This window comes from Nomascus leucogenys, chromosome 21 (assembly GCF_006542625.1).
Source record: "Nomascus leucogenys isolate Asia chromosome 21, Asia_NLE_v1, whole genome shotgun sequence".
Lineage (NCBI taxonomy): Eukaryota > Metazoa > Chordata > Mammalia > Primates > Hylobatidae > Nomascus > Nomascus leucogenys.
In genome coordinates this window covers 75,949,362-75,966,396 of record NC_044401.1, presented here as the reverse complement: position 1 = coordinate 75,966,396, position 17,035 = coordinate 75,949,362, and the positions used below count along the sequence as shown (strand labels likewise).

The window sequence follows — 17,035 nt, the reverse complement described above, 5'->3', positions numbered from 1 at the left end:
TTATGTTCTGAAAAGCTCTTCACGGTGGGGAATTTCATGTCTTAATTTTCATTATCTCTGCACCTCAAGCAGCATGCGTTTTGTTTTTTATGCCAACATCAGCGGATATGGTTTTGCTTTCTAATTCTTTCCCCCCATTTTCTACAGTTTAATCTTCTGTTCTGGAAACAGAGGTTACCTCCTAGAAAACCTCCCTGGCCAAACTTTTCCCCATGGACACAATGTTTTCCTTAACCAAACATTAACTTGAAGCCACGGAAAAAGAAAGTCTTGTCCACTTCTGCATGGACCATCAGCAGAGCAGTTTCTTTGGATACCATCCTTTTTTTTTTTTTAATGTTAGAAATCTTTCACTAATTAATCAAGGTTTCACATGAATGCCCATCTTCTACCTGACAGCCAAAGTCATAGAAAGAGGAAAAATACAGAGTAGGTTCTACCTAAAGTCTGCCCTGTGGCTATTTAAACAAATACAGAATGACCAAATCTGGAGACACATGTAAAATATTCCTTCTATCTCCCCCTCCTTCTGTGAAAGATATCTGAATGCATTCGGCCCATGGCCTGTTAAAGTGTTTTTTTTTTTGAGGCGGCCAGACTTGGAACACTCAGGAACACAAAGAGACGTAGGAATTGCTTAAAAACAAGAAGGTCTCCCACCCTTGTTGGAGCGAATGCGCAAGTCTGACAGTGAACCTTTTGGGAAAGAGCCAGCATTGTAACCGTGCTCGGTGACTTCTCTGGTTTTACAGGGAACAGATGTGATGATAGCAAGGGGCGCACACGTGAAATGCCTGACAGGTACCCCTTCGTGGCTCTACTTACTTCTTGCCATTCCTCTGCCCTCCAAGTGTAGAGGGGACACCGTGGGCCTTGGCAGTCGCGTTCCGACTCCGGTCTGGTGTACGGGTTGCACTCGGTCTCTCTGGCTATTTTGTGTGTTCCGATCTGACAGCCCACATGCCTCTGCTGTACGCCTCGGCCACAGGACACAGAGCACTAAGAAGACAGAGGACGTAAGTGGGAGCTTCGGCTCATTTATTTTCGGGGGGCGGGGGGTGTCGAGGGTCACAGAGGAGGGGAATGCACTCCTAATCCAATGACTTTCATAGCTATTACATCGCTTTCTAATTTGCAATGAAAGGGATCCCAGATCGTGTCTTAAACCTGGAAACTCACTGCTTATCTGATCCATGCTGGAGAGTGAGGAAGGTGCTCAAGTTTGGAGGAATCCCTCAAGTTAATGAAATTCTTGGAGGATTGAAGAGGTTGATAAAAATCATTATGAGTCATTTAGCACAACCTAGAAATAGTGCTGCCATGAGAAATGAAAACTTGAAATGATTTCTATCCTGGAGGATTTGAGACTCATGAAAACTGGACAGTGTTGTACAAGAAGAATTTCTTGGCAGATTAAAAATATAACCCAAGGAGAAGTAAACCACTGAAGATTTTAGGACCTTATAAGTAGAATTATTTTCTCCAGTCTCTTCCTTTTCTTGCTCCTGTTCATGGAGATAAGGCAATATTTTTTTAACCACAGAATTCACTAAAGAATTTGTGTCTATTTACAACCTCAGATGAATATATGAAGAATAAAAGCTGACAGGAAAAACCATTTCCTCGGGCTTAATGTTTTCAGCCCTTGAAAAATATTATTAATCATGTTGAAACATTTTGTTGACCAACTTGCAAAACACCATATTAAATCTGCAATTAACTTTCCTCTAAATTAATTTTTTAATGGTTTCCTCATTGCTGGGTTTCATAAGCTCACTTATGGCCAGGCCAAGAATTATTGTCTTGATTAAGGTTTTGACAGCCAGAAACTAAAGGCAACATTTGGAAAGAATGGCATATTATTACACTTAGCTATTAAAAATTATTTCCAAATTTTTGTGATAGCTCAGCCTCCATTTATTGGTCTGGTGTTGAGAAAACAGGCTTAACATACATTAAAGCCATATTCCTAAGAAGAAGTCTTCTTAAAGAATAGAATCATGCTCTTTCAAACTTGAAAAAATTATTTTCCAATTAACCTGTAGCAACATTCAACTTTCTTTGAGGCTATTAATGGAAATTTACTATAAAGAATCACACCCAGTGTATTCTGCTGCATGTTAATTTTCTCTCCATTTCAGATTTTAAGAAAACAGGTAACGATATTTAGAAGGTAACTTGAGAAATCATATTGTTTCAGATAAATCTATGCCAGAGAGGAGAACCATATGTTCACATCAAAGCTAGCTGAACAGAAGAAAATATTTTGGATCAACATAGCTACTATTGTTTGGGTTCAATTGTATTAATTGGATTGAATGAGTTTCTGACCCACAAGAAACCAGACTTTTAAAGTCATTATGTCCTGGGTATAATGGGAGGATTCCTGATCACCAGTGATGACCCTATCTATAGAGAATGGCCATTTAGTGCTCATTAGAGCTACACGAATAATATTTCCCATTGATTACACTGGAAAAGAATGTACTGTAACATGGTAGAGTTACCCCATAAATGACAGAAATGTTCAAACATTATCATCATCAATAAATAACAACCAAAGAGTCTTTTGACCATTTCAATTTGGGGTCTTAAATATAAAAGAGCACATTTCTGGAACAATATTTCCAAAGAGAAATACAGAAAGAATATTGTAAACAAATTTGAGTTTGGTATAGGGCTCAACTATATGCAGAATCTCATAATGTTTTAATAACCTAAAGGAAAATGAAAACATATTTAAAGACTTTTAGAATGTATAAGACTACTCAGGCTACTAAATAAATTAAACCTCTTTTTGATGCTATTGTAATTGAAAAAAATTACTTATGGTTCAATGAAGGCACGGTACTAAGAGCCATAAGTATCCAACATTTAAAAAATCACTTCCTACAATGTTTGATAATTTTTCAAAAGACAAATTAAGACACAGGAAGGTTCAATTATACAATATGTCATTCTGGCTTCTGATTTTCATGATGTCAAAGCCAGCTTTGAAATACCACATTCAAAAATTTCTACATGACTTAAGTGCTCACAGCAAGGTACAAGCCTGCCTTTCTGAATAATGCATTCACAGTAATCTTTGCTCAAAATGAGGTGCACTCCATCGGAGTTAGTTTTCTGTGTTCAACTTTTCTTCCTGTGCTGTCTCAAGGGAGGCAACAGTTTGCATAGAGAGCCAGCCAGGCTTGCTTGGAATTCTGAGAGATTTGTGCAGGCACCCCATGAATAAAACAGCATCAGAAAGACCTCTGTGTGACCCTGGAGGCAGTGATGGTGGTGGTATGTGTATGTGTGTGTAAATCCAAGTTTTCTTGTTCTGTTCAGTACACCTTTTAGTTCATTTGCAGATGAAAACATCTAAATGGCCTCTATTAATGTGCTCCCCCCACAGCCATCATCCCACCACCACAGTCTATTCGTGCAGGTTTGAAAGTAGATGTTTTTCATTCTGAACTCCTGAGCTGGCAGCTATGTTTCATCTCTCTCTACTCCCCACTGTGCAATGCTAGTATGCAGAACTGACCAACTTAAAAGGGGAACTTGATGCTTATTTCCATAGGGAGAAAGAATCTCCATGGAACTTTTGATGTTTAGGGAATCATAATATATACTTGAAAACCTAGGAAGAGTTTTATATACTTTCTTCCAGGATTACTGCTGAAATTATGGTGATGACATTAAAGCAGTGATTAGTTTGAAAAATAACTATATAAACCAACTTTTATAAGTAATAATAATAACAATAATAATACAAACTTTTACTAAGCCCTTACTATATGCTAGGGTTTCTATACTAGCATACAGTATATGCTAGTATACTGAGGTTTCTCAATTAAATAATAATTTTTTTTGTGTGTGTGTGGGGGTTGTCATGTGCATTGTAGAAAGTTCAGCAGCATCCCTGGTTTGTACCTACCAGATGCTAGTTGCATTCCCCCTTATTCCTCCCCAAGTTGTGACAAACAAAACTGTCTCTAGACATTCCCAAATGTCCCGGGGGTACAAAATCACCCCCAGTTGAAAGCTTAGCTCTAGGCTAAGCATTTTGCATAAAATACCTCTGATACTTCCCAATAAACCTTTTAGACAGACACTCCATAAATAAATAAAACAAAAAAACAGAGATAATCACCCTAACTCAAGCAAAAACAAAACCAAAAACACAAAGTAAAATTTGTCTTAGACAAGGTAGCATAGCTACTGCGAATGTGCATTTGTGATCCCAGTTTTTAAATTGGTGCTAATATGATGCAGTCTTTTGTAGCAGGTCAGTGAGGGTGTGAGTGAGAGGCCTGTCTTCAAACAACTCAATGTCAATGCTCGTGCTTCAAATACAAACAAAATAAGTGGAAAGTACAAAATACTAAAGCAACTCTAGTTCTCCTCACTGACCACGTGCAGATGGCTTCCTTAATTTCTCAAAGAACACAAGCCACACATTTGCCACATTTCTCCATTAAACACTTGAAGGACACTTCAGAATGACACCACAACCCAGCTGCTCTAATTGTAATTATAAGAAAAGTCTTAATCAAGAATGGAAGGTAGATTCCTAATGCAATTTGCCAGTTTCCATTTCAGCATTAGCACTGGAGATCTTTTAAAAATCGATGTTTATTTCATTGAATGTAAGACAATACTGATTGCAAAACACATCATTATATTTTGTAGCACTAAGAAAGACAACAAGGGCTGTTAAGGAAATCATGACATTCCATAGTTTGTGAAGCCCATCCTGATCACAAAGGTGTTGAACTGTGAAGAAGACCTGCATCTCAGAACTGATGAATGACTTGATTGCATGAATTCATGACTGATGAATGTGTTGCTGTGTTACTTTCATTCTAATCTGATAATTTATTCTTTTATTTTTGATCTTTATTTTAAAAACTCTATAAAGATAGGATAAGTTAAAAAAAATTTACTGTGAAACGCTTTTGTATCATGGGAATATTGAGTCTTCACATTTGTCAGTCTGAATCAAGAACTTGATGCTAATTTTTGTCTTAAAACTTCATAGGCATTCCTTAGCTCTTGATTAAAAATATCTAAACAAATTAAATGTAACCTTTTCGGAGAAAGAAAAACCCTTCGAGGCTTCAGTAAGGATAATCCCACCCCCTCCTTCAAGAAAAGCTGATTTTCTTTACAAATTCAAGATTTCGGAAGACACAGAAGTGAACTATTCCACTTTAAATCTCAAAACATCAATACTGGGGGAGAGACTGTAAAGATTAGCAGGGCTATTGTAGTTTCTTTCCTAATATTCTATATATCATATTATCATCAGACCTTTCAATGCGATGAGAAATTAAACCAATTATTTTTCCTACCTTGAAGACAGGATGACTAGGCTGTAACTACCAGCAGAAAACAGAAAGACCAGATATAAAATCTTCTAAATATTGCTGCAAGTGGACAATCATTACTCTTGCTTACTATCACAGCCATAGGGATATTCTTGTTTACCACTGGATCATTACGAAGCCAATAATCTTTAATCATGCAGACCGTCTTTCTCCATTAACCACTGGGTCTGATTATTTTCAGGTACACTTCTAAATTGCCCAAATTGAATTTTACCCATGCAGTACTTTGTCTTGCCTGCTTTTATTATTCATTTCTACAAATCAAATCAGGACATTATAAGGCTGGCCACAGACCTTTATATAACTGTGTTTACTTGCATTTTCTGCAAAGGTGACTTGACTTTTCCAAGCAATCATTTTGAACAGGTGCAGTTTTTTTCTGGGGAGGCATTCTGATAATCCTATTACCTTATGCTGGCAAAAACCCCCAGGGTTTAAACCTAATCATTTCAGCTTTGTAAGCAATTTTAGGCTTCCCATCAAGAGCACATGATGCTGGATTAAAACTCACTCTGTGTTTACCAATAAAGAGCAAAAGATTCTTTTAATTATCCTTTGTGAATATTGGCTTTTAACATGAACATCACTTACATGCTCTGAACTTAATATTCAGAGGTAAATACAAACAGATAAGTAGAGGCCAAGGAACATAAAAAAAAAGTAACAGATCATGAAAGTCCATAAGAGACAAGCTAATTAGCGTGGTATCTTAAATAATGCTAGCTGCAAGCTTTTACATGAATCGAATAGCTCCAAAAAATAAAAGGGATGGAAGTTAACAGATGACAAGGATCACTTAGAAAAACATTAAGAAGGGTGACTGGTATGAAATACTGCCTTGAATATGCTCCCTGAAGGAAGGCAAAGGAGGAACTAGCTCTGGCTGGGTATAGATTTTTTTTTATTGTTAAATTAAAACAAACAAAACCCCCATGTTTCATTACGATAAAGACCTTGAGAGGGATGAGGCCACTGCCCTGGGGAATGATGACTGGAGGATATGCAGGGCAGTGATGCCAGATCAGGACATTGAAAATACATTCAGGTTTCTGAAGGAATTTTCCAATAGTCATATTGAAATGGAGGATTCTCAAATCCTCCCCATATTAATGTAGTATGCTATGACCAAAGCTGCTTTGGGGCCTTAAGAATCAAGACCCTAGGCTCTGGAAGAATCCATTCTAGAGCCCGCCAACCTTGAACCTAGATTCTCATCGATTATCTGGAGTCATCTGAATGATTCTCCATTGCATGGAAGCACTGGAAATACAGTAAAACTTCATTGATTCAGATCAGTGGAGAGAAGGAGCAGCATTAAATACAGAATGTTTTAAAAGAAATTCAGCCTTATTACTTTTAAGTTAGCACCTTCAACCAAACTAAGAAAATGTGCAAGTGTGGAGTTACCAGATCTATTCTGAGGATTTGATATGAATGGCTTTAGTTCACATATCCAGCGTTTATGGATTAAACAGAAGCTTCTAAAGTTCCTGTTTCAAGTTCAACAGGGAAACTCACACCCAGTTCCTGACTAGCTTATGAAATGTTTAGAATTAGTGGAGTCTAACTGTAATCAGTGTCTTGGGTACTCACACCCTTTTCCATCCCATACACACATCACACTTGTCCAAACAAAATATTACTCTTGACAGCCTACTAGATTCAAGACCCCTGCAAAGCACTGGGCATTCATGATTGCATTAAATCATCATAAGAGCCACGTGTAGTAGGCTCAAGAAAATTAAATTACCCAAGGTCATATAGCTAGACAATAACAGAGAACTCTCCCTCTTGTCCTTCACTTTTTGTAAACAAGCAAACGGGCAGAGGTATTTTCTAATACTTTCTGTCCATAGCCCTTTCTTCAAGAACCTCCAAGATAAACTGAGACTCAATTTCTGCCAGGTGACCACAGTCAGCTTCAGTGCGGTCTGAGTTAGTAGTTTTCTACGTGGTGATAATGCAAGGCCATCAGCGAAGTATTGAGGGGCTGATCTGTGCCCCTCAATACTGATCCCTATTTCCACTTAGAACTCCACTTAGAACCCTATTTCCACTCAAAACTGATCCCTATTTCCACTTAGAATTCACCCTCACAGCCACCCCTAATTACAGGTATTATCCAAAGCTCCAGAGGCTGGAGCCCAATGTCACACAGCTAGTAAGTATCCTGAATATCTAGGTAATGATTCTCCCCTCCCAGTCCCCGAGCTCCCCTCGGTAAAACCAAAACCGTGCATAGAAACACAAGCGAACACACTAGGGTCAGCCACGGGGCCAAACGTAAGGAAGCAGTCAGCAGAGGAGAAGCATTGCTCACCTGACTCCAAGCGCCAGCTTTCCATTTGGGGCATCTTCCTCCTCGGCACTTTCTGTGCCCATGTGGCTTAGCCAGGTGTTTACAGTAATCACTTTCTAAATGGCTTCCATCTTTTGCCATGCAGTAAACATTTCGTTGTTTATGCCCTCGACCACAAGAGACAGAACACTGCAATATAAAGCAATGGCAAGGTTGTTGTTGTTTTTTAATCACACGGAGTTTGAGAAAAAACCTGCGTTGTGAGATGTTAAGACAATGCCTAACAAGAGTTACCATTCCCCTCTTTTACAGCGCCAGTTTGGATAGTATCTCAAGGCTCAATAGGGAAGGAAGGTAGTATTAAAAAAAAAAAAAAAAGTCCATAGCATTACAGCAGCAATCCTGTGTGGCATTTTTGGCTCACTCAAGAGTGTGGGTAAATCCTGAGAACTGGAGCCAAAAATAAAGCTCATGAACCTGAAATTACCATGAAATTCTGATTTTAAGAAGTCCTACTATGAAATAGTGATATATTTCTTCAACAAAATGCCTTGTGATTCACTGATCGGGATAAAGGTGCATTTCCAAAATACAACTATGTTCAATTTCTTAATTAAATGATTTAAGAAGAAAACTCTTGAACCGTTTTCCAGAGCATAAGCTCTCATTTTCCCAGTCCATCGGGAAGAGGTGAAAAAGGCACGTTAGAAACTGAAAGGTAAGCCAGCAGGTAAGTCTGTGCCAATTTTGGGAGGGAGGCATTACCTTTCAACTTTGATCTGCAGATTCACTGGACTGTTTTAAATGTGACCTTGTCTGACCACATCTGAGAAACTTGACTTGGATTTCAGATTAGGTTTCTCAGAAAGGTTTAGGAATCAAAGTGCCCATGGAGTCGGGACAAAAATTTGATATGACAGCTTCTTGTAAAACAGGCAAGAGGCTGGCCCCAGTGAGTGTGCTGAGATATGCAATGTCCATTGCCTCATTAGTGATTACAGAAGTCATTACCACTCAGATCATGAGCTGCTGGCTCAGGTTTTCAAGACACATTATTTCCCAATATAATGGTCTTGCTTTTTAGAGGGAAATGAATTTAAGAATGAAGAACAAAATGTGAAAACGCAATGAAAACAGATTTCAAGTGTCACTTCCTTCTATTCAATATTTCTTATTTCCCCCACTAACTTTGTGATTTTGTTAAATTACCAACATGCCCTTTTATGCCTAATAAATAGCACCATGTGAAACATGTAACTCATGAAACATATTAACTCAATCACTATTACCAAGCATGCGCACAGTTATCCATTCATAAATGTACCAGACATGTTTTTCTAGTAAACACAAACCACTATAAAAATTTCAATAGTTGCTCATAGAGAAATGTGAAGTACATATATTAATATATTTGGCTTGAATTTTTTTAACTTTAGCAGGTGAAAATATTGCTGTTTTCATTTGAGCTCTAATCTTATGAATATTATGATTTGGAGTAGTCATTCTGAAAATCTTAATGGAGTATACAGGATGGAAGGAAGGCACCCAACTTGAAGTATCTATACCAAAACAAAAATATTCATCATTCAACCTATAGTGTTTGATCTATATAAAGACTTTGCGATATAATTCTAGAAGGCTTTTAGAATGAAGTTCCTAGAAGTATCTCCACAAATCTCTAAAAGTGAGCTGATGACTTGCACACAGATAATCCCTATTAATAGCGACCAATTTTAATATTTTAAAATGTTTCTCCGAAAAGAAAATAATATAAGCGTTCAATTAGATTTGGAATGAATTCATTTATTTATTCAACAAACATTTGTAGAGCACCTACTATGTTCCAGAAATTATGCAAAGTACTAGAAATGTAGCGATAAACAAAATTGACAAGTCTCTGCCTTCATGGAGCTTACAGACCAATGAGGGAAGCTGACATTAATTAAGTGATGACAAAAATAAATATATGATTATTCATCGAGATAAGTACTAGGAAACAAACAGTCTGGAGTGGTTGGAAGAGGGCTCACTGAGGCACTTCCTGGGGTCAGGCAGCAAAGCTATGAGCTACAATTATGAGTTTGGATTTTATTCTGCACAAGATGAAAAATCACTGAAGAGTTTCAAGTCAGAGTAAGACACGGTCTCATTTTTGTTTCAAAACATTTAATTTGCCTGAGTAGAGCCCAAGTGGAAATACAGTGTGAGTGGAAATGAGAAAGTGACTCAGGAATGCTTAGGTAGGGGAAGTTGGGAGGCTGAGGCAGGAGAATGGTGTGAACCCGGGAGGCAGAGTTTGCAGTGAGCCGAGATGGCGCCACTGTACTCCAGCCTGGGCGAAAGAACAAGAGTCCATCTCAAAAATAAAAAAAGGTGTATTTTTTTGAAGTAGAAATGATGGATCTACTCTAGGGTGGAGAGGAAAGGGCAGTATCAGGGATAACTTTCAGGTTTCTGGTTTGGGCAACTGGGTAGAGAGTGATAATACTTACAGAGATGGGGAAAACTGGGAGATACAGCATTGGGAGTCAAAGATAAATTTATTTCTAGGAAATGAGTTGAACTTAAAGGATGTAGAATCATGGGTGGTAAAATTTGCCTGACTAGGGTGAAGAAACATAGTGGTGTCAGAGTAATCAAATGAACATGGGTGACCTTAACACAAGTCTATCTGTAGGGACAGTCATTTCAGTATACAAGTAGTCCAAACAAGCTGTCTCTTAATATATAAGGGAAAAGAGAGTTGTTAGAAATATTAATTTAGTAATATACTGTGGTCATCAGAAGTTACAGCCTAAAAGTTTGCAACAATCTGTAGAGGAAGAATTGGAAAAGGTACAACTCTCTCACATTTATGAGCCAGGCACTGCCCTAAGACTTTATACGCATCATCTAATTTAATCATCCCAATAACCCAGTGAAACTCAGTAATAGAGATAGGTACTATTAGTGGAGACAATTGGTGTGTTCAGAATGGCATAACCACACTGCTTTATATAGTGCTTCCCACATGACTTCAACACAAATGAATACATTTCTGCTGGAAACAATAACAGCACAATGAAAAATAGTTAAATTATCACCAATCTTACTGATAAAAATTCATCTGAGGTATAACTGACATCTGTTGCTAATGGAATGAAGATGGATGAAGTAGCTTCTAAATACAATGCCTTATCTTTTCACTATCTGGACTAGCTGCAACCTACCCATTCCAGCGTTTTGTTTTTGTTGTTAAATTTGGGGACTTGACTAGAATTGACTTGGAAAAAACAATGCAGCACTTGCCATACATATTATCTGCCTAACATTGTTAAGATCTAACGGCAATTAGGAAATTCTCAAGGTATCTAATCTGATAGCAAATACTCTTCTTTTAATGCTTTCTAACTTACCAGTGAAGAAAAGCAGCTGCTCGTGGAAATGTTCAAATCTAACAGGTTTATTAATGGGCCTACTATGACCTGATAGAGGGGCTATCATTTTGATAATCAAATAAACACAAGTTACAGCTCTCACATTCTGAGGGAAATTTCCATCAGATCATTTCCAGTCCTTTCTCAGGCACTGACTTTTACATCACCGTGTGTCACTGAGACATGATCGTTAAATTTAGTGCATCACCTAGTACATGCTATTTCTTGGTTACACATCTGATAGTTCTTGCTCTAGGGAATATTTAATTCCTCAAATTCACAGCCAAAAAAGCCTCCTACTTGGCCAACAGGACTCTGACTTTTTTTTTCCTTGGGAAACAACCCAACTTTGTGTAACAGAATGATTTTCCTCCCAACTTTGAGCAAGACTCCCAGACAATGTAATCTCTGCTTGTTACTTAGCAGCACCAAGGTCAGCATCCCAAGTGCCTGGGTATTCAGGCTTTTGTTTCTGTGGGGTGGCTTGAAGGGGATGTTGAAAGGTGGTGTTTTGTTCAGAGACTGTGTTAACACTTTTCACTAATTAAGGTCTAAGAGCTTGAAATCTTCGCATTTCAATTTATATGGTGCAAAGGAAACTCAAGACATGGGCTGTCTGTTCTTAACCTCTATCGAGGGCTCTCTCTCAAGCAGTAGCACTGGATATGGTGCAGACGAATTTGGGTTTGGTGTGCTGTCTCTGGTTTTAGGGACGCCCCACATTGGTCCTTTCACTTATACCAAGGAATGTGGTTTCTTAGTTATTGAGAAGCCAGAAAACAGCCCTGGTGTGTCTGCCTGAATGAGAAGGGCTGGAGAACTAAAGAGAATAGGATCCCTGGGGTTGCTGAGGCTGCCAAGGACATGGACATCCAAAAGAAGATGGATTTCTACATAGAGTTGCTAAAGATACCATAAGGAACCAAGAAGGAATAAGAAGGGGAAGGTAGAGGTCAGAGATGTACATAGGATCTGGCCAGAAAGAGGCTTCTGGGTGGGGCTGGAAGATGCAGGGGCTTAGAAAAAGCAGGGGCGGCCAGGTGCGGTGGCTCAGACCTGTAATCCCAGCACTTTGGGAGGCCGAGGCGGGCGGATCACAAGGTCAAGAGATCAGGACCACCCCAGCCAACATGGTGAAACCCCGTCTCTACTAAAAATACAAAATTTAGCTGGGCATGGTGGCGTGCACCAGTAGTTCCAGCTACTCAGGAGGCTGAGGAAGGAGAATCTCTTGAACCTGGGAGGTGGAGGTTGCAGTAAGCCAAGATCCTCCATTGCACTCCAGCCTGGCGACAGAGTGAGTGAGACTCCGTCTCAAAAATAAATAAATAAATTAATAATTAAAAAAAGGAAAAAGAAAAAAAGAAAAGGCAGGGGCTTAGAAAAAGCACTAGAAGGGGATTGAATGAGGACCAGGACTGCCTGAGTTATAGCAGATGCCTGCTATGCAAGGACTAATGGATGGGCCAGGGGGACAGCCCTAGCACAGTGTCTGGGCACAGTTCTATGTATCTAGGTGATTCTCATCTCCAAGCCGTCTGGATTGATAAGATTCTGTATACATGAAATATGAAATGGGGGTGCTGACCAACTAGTCCATATTTCCAACCACAGGACTGGCTGACAGCAGGTGAGAAATAACAAGCACTGAAAGGCCAAGAGAAACGTCATATACTAGAACCTATTACCACGCTGTCAAGGCTCTTCTGATCTAAGGATTTTTGACAACAGATGGCTAACTATCACTCAGATAGGTGTTTTGAGACAGGAGACTGAAGGAATTACTATTCAAGGCCTTTCCCTTGTGAGTCTACAGACTATAAAAATAACATCTAAATCGCTTCATTTAAAAAATATTCAGTTGTATCTTTTCATACAACAACAAACTCTTCTTGATTCTACTCTCATTTTAACTTTAACAAAACATAAAATCACAGCTCATCTGGAAAGTACGTCATCAGAAAGGATGCAATGCATATGCCCAAGGTTCAGGACTGCCTTTGCCAATGACAGTGACAAATGAAGTGAATACTGCATGAGCGTCACACTGTTGGGGGAGGCAAAGGAGATGCCAGCTTGTACCTACTATTCCACTGAAGAAAGACCATAAACACAAGGATATAGATCTAGTGATCAAAGTTTCAAACATTGCTCAGTGGAAGGCCTGGAAAACCATGGGGGGCTTACCACATGGAAAAAAGAGAGTAGCTGCAACTCACACATGTCTACTTGCTGCTTTCCACACTGTAGTCAGTCAGCAAATATTTATGGAAATGAATGAACATATGAAAGCTATAGCCTTCACAGAGGTGTACTATAAACCAATGTCACGTTTTTGTAAAGGTCAGAAAGAAAGAACCACCTGGAATCTGACTCATGGTGCTAATGCTGAACTCATTTGGCACAAGCTATTTAGATTCAAAAAGGCCACCCCAAGAGCACTCTCTTTCAGTTTGAGCAGAACTCCTGAAAATCATACTAGCTACCTTTCACTGTGTTCTTAGTATGAGCAGGATACTGGGATAAAGAACACTGGCTTCTTTCATTTAATTCCAACAGCAGTCTGGTGGCTCAGGCGCTATTAGGATTTTTTTTGTATCGATAAGGAGACTGAGGGTCAAAGAGGTGACATCACTTGCCCAGGGTCATAGCACCAGGAAGCAGGAGAGTTAGGCTTTAAATACAGCATGGCTGGCCACTCTGGCTCATGACTTTAATCCCAGAATTTTGGAAGGCAGAGGTGGGAGGATCACTTGAACCCAGGAGTTTGAGACCAGCATGGGCAACATGACAAGACCCCATCTCTACAAAAAAAAAAAGAAAGAAAGAAAAATTAGCTGGGCATGGTGGTGCACGGCTATTGTTCCCACTGCTTGGGCAACTGAGGTATGAGCATTGATTGAGCCTAGGAGTTTGGGGTTAGTGAGCTATGACTGCACTCCAGCCTGGTTGACAGGGCAAGACACACACACACACATACCCCACCACACACACACCCCACACACCCCAAACACTTTAATCCTTAAGCTACACTGGAAAAATGGCCTGGTTAAGACAACCAGTTGCTCACCTCTACTTACCCATGGCAACAACAGAAAGCAAGGACCTCAAGAAATGTCTCTTAAGAGTATTTTAGAGTTGCCTGATTCTTCAGTCTCCCAGGAAGAGAGTAGCTATGCAATGTTAATAGTTCTGACTTTAATACCTTTTCTCACAACACCTTTAGCGCCTGTGAAGAAAGACACTACAAAAAGCAAACATACAATCCCATAAATAAAGGGCCACATTTCCCCTTGGCTGAAGCTACCCTACTTTTCTCTTGGACATTTTTCAGGGTTTATTAACTCGTTGAGGGCTGCCAGATGCCACATAGTAAATTACTATTTCCATTGACGGGTGAATGCTCTTTACATGGTCAAGAAGGGAAGGCCGCAGGTTGTAAATTTTGGCCCCCTGGCAATTCACCAAGGAAAAATCTCTCGAATGCTCAATCTGCAGGGCATCTCAAAGATTATTCTGTCCATCTATTTATTTTACAAATTCAAGACTAAAGAAAAGGAGACATGTTGTGCCCAAGGTCACACAGCAGGGAAGGAGAAAATGCAGGCTGAAGAAGCTTCTGTCCCTGGCACAGAATGCTATTTGGCTCCAGCTGCAATGGGGGCCTGGGGCTAGGTTCTGGTGTTGTTCAAAAACCACAGCTAACCACGCACTCTGATTCTTTCTCATCCCCAAGCAAGAATTCAACAACCTCTTGTTCCAAAGCACCAGCGAAGAGCAAATTCCAAGGGGTGCTTGGGTGCTGCCAACACAGGAAATGGCAGCTGGGGTGGTGGGGAGGGTGCTTGTCTTCATTTTGCTCTAAAATGTTGCAAAGGTTTGAGAGTCAGATAGGCCTGGGCTGGAATCCTACCCTACCTGTCATTTTACCAAGGTGCCACTAGGGGCAAGAGACTTCACCTCTCTCAGCTCAGATTTGTTCTCTGTAAGATGGGAGAATAGTAGTATCTGTAGCCAATATCACTGTGTTACAAAAAGACAATGCATGCAAAGCTCTTTGTGTTTCAGCCAGACAGCATACAAATGGTACTTTTTTTTTGCATCATTACTATTATTGTTTCTATTCAGCGGACTCTTTTAGAATATCTCTTAACGCGAAGTTTAAAAGGTGAGTTTAAAAAAATTTTGTTAACTAATGGAGTCTAACATTCTAACACAGGCACTGATAGGTAAAGGTAGGACTTTGGCAAGATCTCATCCCTGTGAATGGCCAAAGTGCTTTTCTTTCCAAAGGTCCCAGAGAAATCAATCCACAGAGCAGTTATATATGTTGAAGTTTCCTTCTGTAGTGCCCTTTTCTCTCTTAGAGACTATTACTTACCAGTATTGTCTCTTCTCACCAGAGTAAGAAGAGGAAAGATGCTATATCTGAATGCCACATCCCTTTTCTACTCCATCATTCCCTGCTTACACTTATGTTTTCTCAAGAACTCCTGCATGTCTCCCTTGTCTTTTGTTATGCCATTTCTTTAAATGTCCTGAGCCACAGAAGCAGCATTAATGATAGCCATTACAGAATCCACAGTCACTCACTTCCCTGCCACGCCCTGCCCTGCTGTGAGAGTTGTCACAGTCCTTTGTCAAAAAATATATCTCCTTATTGGCAATGAACTCACTTAGGGGAGGTTTTACAGGCTTCTCACAAAACAAGAATGGCTCTGAACAGTGGCAGCGACAACCAAAATATTGAGGAAAAATGGAGAGAAAGCTTTACCAGGAAACAAGGGCTGTGACTTCAGGGCGTAAAGCCAGTGTTGACAAGGCCTGCCTGATGGCTGTTTATGTCTGGGACCACCCTGGCACTTATTACCATGAAAAGGAGCTGAGAGTGCCTGAGATTGGCAGGGAACACCAAGGAAGAAAGCGGATGTGGGAGTCACGGTCATCCCAGCCGGATGGGGCATTAGGCCGTCCTCCCGTCCCCACTGCCCCCCAACAGTCCAGCCTTTGCAATGCTACAAAGGTCTAAGAAAAGGAACCAAGATTCACATGTCAACTCTTGGAGAGCACAGTCGAAGGCTGCTGTCAATATGAGAACCAAGTAGGTGGCCCTGCATATGCTTAGTAAGGGAGATGGCAGCGTCAGGCAGATAAAGGGAGACAACGAGGGGCTCACATCCTCCACTCCCACCCCATCACCCCCAGGAATATGGGGGACAGGGCTCTCTAGTTCCCCAACCTTCGATCTCACAATGTAACAACTTCATATTAGAGGGGAAAATAAATTTTAATATTAAATTTAGCAGTGTATAAAATTAGTTATGCAAGCTATGAAACCCAAATTAGGGCTCTTTTTGTTCTGCAAGAATGGAAACATTTTACCGTTGTTTTCCCCATCAAGAAAGAAACAAAAACCAAGGAAATCTGCAAATGTAGCACCTGGTGAATTCTATCGTGGCTATATCCAGGGGTACCCTGGGGAACTGATGACAATAATCACCAGGCAGTGTTACCCCTCATGGGGGTAACAGGGCTCTATTACCCTGTTGATTCCTCATTCCCAGACACATTGCCTGTTTTTGTAGGACTTCTTTTCCCTTTCAAGGTTTACCTGGTGATTATTTGTAACCTGACATCAGCAGAATAATGATGTTCACATTTTTCAGGAAAGAGGCGAAGATAATACAAGGACCCACTCTGTGCCTGCCATGGGATTATTTATGAAAGCCGTCTGGAAGACAGGGAGGGCGGTGGGTGAGAAATTTGTTCCAGAGGTGAGTGAAGTTGTGTCTGAGTAAGTAATTGGCGGGAAAGCTATGACTGGTAGGAACAGTAACCAAAGTTTCTTGGTACTCTCAAGGTGGACTGTGATTGAAGGCCTGGACTGGAGAGTTCAAGGCTACCTGGAGATGTCAGTCTGCTAGGAGATGACAGTGCTGGGGCAG

General features: G+C 40.1%; 1 protein-coding gene across 1 annotated transcript in view; it reads right to left on the bottom strand.

Moving 5' to 3' along the window:
• The window catches only part of ADAMTS9 (ADAM metallopeptidase with thrombospondin type 1 motif 9), a 174,705-nt gene that overhangs the window by 46,697 nt on the left and 110,973 nt on the right, over nucleotides 1-17,035 (bottom strand). The window contains exons 29-30 of the mRNA XM_003273663.4: nucleotides 7,696-7,863; nucleotides 826-999 (exon numbers count right to left, since the gene is read on the bottom strand). Of these exons, the coding sequence (XP_003273711.1) occupies nucleotides 826-999; nucleotides 7,696-7,863 (342 nt within the window). The remainder of the gene's footprint in view (nucleotides 1-825; nucleotides 1,000-7,695; nucleotides 7,864-17,035) is intronic.